The sequence below is a fragment of the Arachis ipaensis genome, chromosome B02, assembly GCF_000816755.2.
Source record: "Arachis ipaensis cultivar K30076 chromosome B02, Araip1.1, whole genome shotgun sequence".
Lineage (NCBI taxonomy): Eukaryota > Viridiplantae > Streptophyta > Magnoliopsida > Fabales > Fabaceae > Arachis > Arachis ipaensis.
The window spans coordinates 2,432,204-2,440,094 of NC_029786.2; the positions used below are offsets into that span (position 1 = coordinate 2,432,204).

Consider the following 7,891-nt stretch of genomic DNA (forward strand, 5'->3'; position numbering starts at 1 on the left):
AATGACTTTTAAAAGTTTGCACTAACTGTCTAACACCTAGGCTATGCATCAAAGTCACTATTTTTTAATCCAATAAAGCTTATGAAAAAGTGGAGTGAATCAATGAATCATCCAAGGGTCAAGAAAAAAATAAAAATCCAGCAATGGCCTATTCATTAAAGTAGAAGAACAAGGGCCCAATATTAGAAAGATAAAGATGCAAGAAAAGGACCCTTTTAGTGTTTGGCATTCACATGTTGGGTGCCTCTCAAATATTATTTTGATTTTACTTTTTTAAAGTGAGCACATTTTAACTCCTTTTAAATTTTCACTCTACTAATGTGTTCACTTTTTTGAATTTAAGATTTAGATAATAATAAATGATATAACTAAATAAATTTTGTTTTAAACTAGTGACATTAACTTCTAGATTTCTAATATTTCAGGCTAAATTTATCATAACATACGATTTAGGGTTTTAAATCGTCTATTCAGATCTTAAAACCAAATATCAACCAAATTACATTGACTTTTTTTCTCATTAGAAATTTAGAATTATGAATCTTAAATAACAAAATATTGAAAAGAAAATACATTACAAGGCTATCATCACCAAAAACATACTACATAAAACTAATGTTATGTTACAATGTTTGAGGTTGAAATTTTGCAACTTTTACAATAATAAAAGGTGATGAACATTGTCATCACATGACAATGCTTGGTTCATCACATGAAATTCTTGTGTAGCAAATCTACTAGGTATTACATCATTGGAAAGGGTGAGCTGTTACAAAATTTCATGTCAATGAAAGTTTGCCAAATCTAAAGGGCAATGATTGAAGTTGCATGTCATCAATTATATAAACAGCACTTCACAATCTATAGACTATAGTATAAATAATGGGGAAGGTGGCCCTCTAGGTTTTTTTTTTTTTTTTCTCTTTTTATGGGAAAATATATACAGTGAGTGTAAAGTAGTTTTACACGTGCATTCAATTACGTAACGATACATCAACAAAAATAACTACCTTTTACATTGACTGTGCAAATGGTCATTCAAAAAAACGAATGTAATTGAACAATTGCGTAAAATATTTTACACTGTCAGTGCGTCAAAATTAAACTCGTATATATTGGTTAATTGAGATTCTTTTCTTACCTTTAGCCTTTAGGAGAGGATTTGAATCTTGCAATTTTTTATTTTTACTTTTTATTTTTTTTAGAAGAGCATTGATTTTTGACCCCACAAATAATAGTACTAATTCACCATCATATACTTAAAAGCACATTTTAACTTTTTATGTTTTAGGAGCAAAGTCAGAGAAATGATATGACCCAACAAAAACTAAAACAAAGCAACATTGCCATAAACGTTCATGAAGAAGAAAAAGCTTAGGACCTACCAATTGAGAAGAACAAATTAAGCAAGTGTTTTCTTCCCTTTAGAAGGGACTGACTCCCTTCATAAAAAAGTAACATGATATTTTAAGACAATTAATAATAAGATTTAGGGTGTTACATCCATCATTAGTGATATTTGAAGAATTCTATTTGACTCTTCTTTATTTTTAAAAATATACATTAACCTTCTTTAAATTTTAAATAATAGTACACTTAATAGAATAAGTACAGAAATCAATTTTTAATTTACCAACATTATTCAAATTTTTTTGTTTATTATTGTAAAATTATTTTTTTAACCTTTATTTTTTTGAGTTTAGAATTTGAATTTAGGATTTAGAATTTAGTATCTAGAATTTAATATTTAGTATTTAGAATTTGAGATAAAAAGTAATTTTAAAAAAGGCTGAAATTGACAGAAAAATAATTAATTTTTTAATTGAACCAACTATAATAATAGTAACTTAAGATTTAATTTTACTAAACCCTGTTCTTATTTTTGAATAAAAAATAATATGTTCATACAAAAAATTAATTATCAAGTTAGTCATTATATATTTATTTATAAATATATGTTATTTAAATTATTTTTAATAATATTTTATATTTTAATATATATTTTATACGAATATCTAATTTAATAGTTGATTTTTTATGTTAATATAATATGGTTGATTTTTAAATAGTGTTATCAATATATCAAATTTGAAACTATGAACATTACTTTGGGCAAACTTATATTATAACATTATGTTAATCATGTCTGTATACAATAATTTGCACCAAAGTATATAATCAACTTGAAAATGTTTATAAATACCCATCAACATGACAAAATAGTAAAATGAGACGCATTGTTTGTATTCATTTTATTTTGTATATCAAACTAACACAACTTTTTAAAAAAAAAAATTTAAAAGTAATTATGAACAACTCAATGTATAAAAAATAATAAACAGTTTTATATATACTAAAAAACAGATACTAAATTATCTATTTTATATTTATAATTATTTATACATATTTTTTCACAATTTCTTTAACTAAATAACTAATCAATTATCAGAATAATCAAATATGTTAGAGTAGAATTAAAATAATTAAATTTACAATAATCTAGTTATCAAATTTTCTCATAATAGTATATAAAAAAAAGGGTAAAGTATATTTTTTGTCCCTGAAGTTTGACAAAAGTTTTAAAAATACCTTTAAGTTTTATTTTGTTTCAATTTTGTCCTAAAAATTTTCGATTTGCATCAAATATACTCCCGATAGCTAAATTTTCAAAAAATTTAAGACCAATCTAACAATAATGCATGAAAATAATGCTTAATTTGCTTGTGTTGAGGGTTGTTCTTATGAAATTGTTGTTGAATTGGTCTTAAATTTTTTGAAAAATTAGCTGCTAAGGGTATATTTGATGCAAATCGAAAATTTTTGGGACAAAATTGAAACAAAATAAAACTTAGGGGTATTTTTAAAACTTTTGTCAAACTTCAGGGACAAAAAGTATACTTTACCCTAAAAAAAAATTACAAAATATCAAATACATACTTCTATACAGAGTAATTGATTAGTAACTGATTTTTAGTAGTTAGTATACACAAAAGATAATTGAAAATGAACGTACCATAATTTTTTTAAAGTGAATAAAACACTTAATTAAATTAGGTTATTGCCAGTCAATTTGGGTTGGTCGAATAGTCAGTTCATTCGGCCGTTTAAGGTTTAAATTTTGTCTTGTGCATGCAGTAATTTATTAGCTAATGACAAACTTTTAAATAAAACTCAAATTCGCGATGAATTAGTCTTTGACCTATCGGATCAGAAGATACCGTGTGGACAAACAAAAAAAATTAGGTCATTGCCAAATTCTAATGGGATGTGACTCATTTGGTCTATTGTGAATGAACCACATAAATCACATTAACCGGCAACAACTCCCATCACAATCCCCATACCCTTTGAGAAGCCATTTGAATATTCTAACCATTGTTGGGAAGTGATGGCCATTTTCAAATGAATTCATAGCCTTTTATATAACCCTTTATTTGTCACATCTCCACCACCAAGCAAAATTAATTAATTAAAACTATAATTTAATTTTAATATATTATCACTGTAAAATTTTATATATACATTTAATTACATAATTTCACATCAATAAAAATAATTATATTTTACATTAACAACATAAATAATCATTAAAAAAAACGAATATGATTACACGACAGTATAAAACGACGCTTTACACTGTCTCGGTACATCAAAATCAAACCCTTCAAACTAAATTCACCTAAATATATATGTTATGATATAGAGCAGGCGTGGACCTCACTTCTCCACCAACCATATATAAGTCATCAAAGGAGCAGGTTTTCACCTTTCTAGTTGGCAAAAAAAAATAATAAAAAAATAAAATAAAATAAAATAATGGGGTTGTACGGACAACACACACCCACCACACTCAGTCACTCATTAACACATTGCACAACAATGGTGGGTGTGTGTGTAATCTTAGACTGTGAGCATTAACTTGCTCATTGGCTCTTCAATAAATCAAAGGAGATTTCATGTTATATGAAACTATATAAAAACAAAGGCTTCCTTAAAGTCCATTCAATATATCATTAAAGGACCGTACGGACAACAAAGTTATGACTTATGTCCCTCTACAAATTTAGAGTAAACCCCACATCTAACTTTCTAGATTTTAACAAAAATAAATTACAAATTTTAAATATTAATTTTTGAACAATTTTTTAGATGATGTAATTTACCAAAATAAGTGACTAAAGTGACATACAAAAATATGAGTTGTTTTTTTATGAATCACAAAAAAACAGTTATTTTTCGCAATCTACGAAATGATTCTCGTATTAGATAAAATTGCGACGCTTTTCACAACCTAAAAAAAATGTGACCTATATTCGTATAATACACCTTGTGAGCCCAAATCCATATTTAAATTTTTGAGCCTACAAATTTATCTCTCACTACTAAAAATTATAAATATATTAGTTCTTTTCAAATAGTAAAATACAAATGTTATATTTAAATTTTGAGGAACAATTTTATTTTGCTCAAGGATATATTTTACCTTAGCACTTAATTTTCTACATATAAGACTCCAATTAGTTGTGGAAAGTGATAAAGATGCTTGAATCTAATTACAAATTCTTGAAGCAGTGCAAGACAGACAGTGTTAGGTTCTAAAGGACACTATATTTTGGTGTAGTTTTTAGTTTTAGTTTTAGCCTTAATCAAAGAAAATAAGAGCCATCTTCCAGTGAAGAAGTGATATTCTTGTTAGAGGAAAGTGCATAAACAGAGAGAACTAAAATGGTGTAAGAAATCTCTTGTATTTTTAAGATGCTGTAATAATATTCCAATATCCTGAATAACCAACTTGATCAGCAAGTACACTGTGTATGGATTGTTAAGAACACAGAAATCATATTAAGAGTAAAAATGGCAGAAAATCATAGACACAGAGAGTCAACAGCAGCTTGTGATTGTTGTATTGGAGAGAATCAGAGAAAGCTATGGAGAAATTTCAAGCCTAGGCTCAAAGCAAAAACCAGTGAAGAGCTGCAGCGGGAACCTCTTCAAAACAGGGCATTTCTGTGACCATTTCCATTGTTTGATGTTCATGTCGTATGTCAGAAGTGCTGGAGATCCATAACTTTGAATGTAGATTATATCGTCTGTTCCACTGCTCGCGAAAACATCATCCAACTCGCCGAAGCCTTGGAAGTATTTGTGGGGCATTCGAACAATCTCTTCCCACTTCTGATCATTTAGAACCCAGATTCCAATTCCTTTAATGATGTCGGGGCGATCTTGCTTACCGATCCCTCCCACCATTACAAGCTTCTCCTTCAGATTCATCAGACGGCCGCATGTTAGAGAGCAAGGAACCGGAATGAAGTTCCTTCTCAAGCTGCCTTGCGAAGATCGGTTGGAGATGTTATATGAGATAAGAGCATGACGACTGTCCGGTATGCCACCCCCAGTTGAGTAAACTAAAAAGTAAAGCACGCCATTGCATATCACACTCTCATCGCCACCTCTCCACCCCAGCAAAATCTCAGTTAAAGCCGTTGCCCAGGTCGCATTCTCTGAATTGTATAAATGAATCGAGATATCCCACATGAAAAAGTTATCCGGGACTTGCCTAGATTTTACGATTGCTACGGTATATTTGTGGGATTCCCGGTTGACAGACATTGCTAATGCACTGTAATCAGAAAAGGGAAAACCCGAAGGCTCCTGGAGCTTCCTGCATCTTTTAGTAATGGGGTTACACATGCACAATTCGCTTCTGCTTCCATTGTCCATGAAGCAAACTAAACCATGCGACGAAGCAATGAACCAGTTAGAATTGTCGATGCAGGGTAGTTCAATGTTGTACCATTTCCGAAGGATGGGATCATAAGCATAACCAGTTGGTTCATCAGAATTAGTGAACATGAAGTACCAAGGTTTCTGTGGTAGCACATGGGACAGGTTCCATAAAAACCTTCCGGAAGTGACGATCTCATACCATCTTTTGCACACAGAACCAGCTCTGAAAATGCTAGCAACCGGCAGATAGGCTAAGATCCGTTCCACCAATTCGTCCGGCAAAATACTGTCCACAGAAACAGCTGCTACTTCTTTGTCACCTTCCTCGCCAACTTCTGAAAATGAATCCCAGTCCTTAATCTCCCTTCGCGAGTCATCGTAGAAGTGACTGACCCATGATGTTTCTCCCGCCATAATTGCGAGTAAAGGCCTAAAAATGATTATATTTAACAGGTCTTAGTCAATTAAGCATCATAACACAAGATAATAAACAAATCCATGAAAAGTAGTTCTAGTTATACCAGATTCAAACCCCATGATCAGAAGCACAAAAAACAGAACAAAAAACTTCATGAATCAGATAAAAGACAATAAAGGCATAAACTTCAGATTTTACCAAAAAAACAAGACATGTATAGAAAAATCTCCTCTTTTCAACAATAAAGTTGCAACAATTGAAATTCTCAGATTCATCAACTAGCCAAACGAAAAATATAAAATTATTTGATGTTTAGAAACAAGCATTAGCAGTATGTTGCACAGCATATTAGTATCAACCACAAAATTCTTGTTGCATATACTAAATGGTTGAAAAACAAAAACCATATGAAACAACTTAGCAAAAAGGTGATATTTCCCACAAATTTTGATATGATATACAAAATCATTCTCAGCTAACCACAGAAATAACCAACACCAAAGGAACAAACAAAATCTACATGCTTTGATTTAGCTTAGAAATTTGATCATAAAATAGAACTAAGAAAGAATAAACCATAGGGGACTTTTATCAAACAGAAGAAAGTAACAAAATTACATTTGAACAAAAAAAGGTGAAAAAATAAAAAACTAAACTCTAAATGCCTAACAAAGAGAAAGAGCATTGCAAGTAGCTGATTCCTTGAGAGAAAATGGTGCTGAAAATCCAACATTTTAAGGAAAAAAAGAAAACAAAAACATCTTTTTTTGTTTTCTTAGTTCTGTATAAGAAACAGCATTTGAGGCAAACAATAACCTTCAGTTTCAAACCCTAAATAAGTTTCGCCATGATTCAAAGAACAAAAACAGTAGCAAGAGAAAAAAAATATATCAAACAGTTAAACAACCCATTAAAACAAACACGATCCTGAGGAGACTAATCATCAGAAGAAACAAAAACCATCAAACAACAAACTCCAGAAAACATATACAGATCAATGAACACAGAAAACACACACAAAATGAAAGCTTTTTACAAAAATATAAAAAAAATTGGGGAAAATCAAATAAGAAAAAAAGCTAACATTTTTGGGAATTCAAAAGATGAAGTCTCATTTGAGAGAGATAGCGAGAGAGAGATGAATCTACCTTTTCTTCCTGAGGCTCTTGAACCAGTGTTAGCTGATTCAGCTGGTTTTGCGGATTGTGCAGAAAAAACCAAGAGAGAGAAGAAGGAAATAAGGAATGGAAAAAGGGGAAATGAAAAAAAAAGAGTTTGTTAGTGAAAAAAAAAAATAGGGAATTGAGAGAGAGAGAAAGAGAGATTGAAGAAGAAAACTAAACAAAAACCATTGAATGGAGAAAGGAATGGGAAAATGGAAGAGCAACAAAATGGGTTGCTCTAGATTTGTTTGAGAACACACACACACACTCTCTCAATATAGAGAGAAAAGAGGGAAAGCCAAAAGGAGAAGCGTTTGTTTTGTTTTTCTTTTTCTTTTTTTTTATATATATTATTTTATTATTATTTGTAATAAGTAAATAAAATTTTGGATTAATCATTAATAAATGAGTAATGCTATATACAATAGAAAAAAATTTCAAGTATACTTAGAATACCAGGGTAGTGTTTTAGTTTAATCGTTAATTTCAATTAATATATATTATATATATTTTATAATTTACATCAACAGTTAAAATAATTAGAACACCAGTATTTTCGATGCACTTAAAATTCTTCGTA

At 29.9% G+C, this 7,891-nt stretch overlaps 1 protein-coding gene across 1 annotated transcript; it reads right to left on the reverse strand.

Annotated features, from left to right (window-relative positions):
- On the reverse strand, positions 4,727 to 7,594 carry LOC107622944 (F-box/kelch-repeat protein At3g61590). Its single transcript, XM_016325028.2, has 2 exons — positions 7,297 to 7,594; positions 4,727 to 6,160 (listed from the first exon to the last, which is right to left on the reverse strand). Exon 2 carries the CDS (start codon positions 6,142 to 6,144, stop codon positions 4,927 to 4,929), a length of 1,218 nt encoding a protein of 405 aa, XP_016180514.1. The 5' UTR covers positions 6,145 to 6,160; positions 7,297 to 7,594; the 3' UTR covers positions 4,727 to 4,926.

Excerpts from the sequence above, each read along its gene's own strand:
- LOC107622944 (XM_016325028.2), bottom strand. The coding sequence starts at position 6,144 with ATGGCGGGAGAAACATCATGGGTCAGTCACTTCTACGATGACTCGCGA.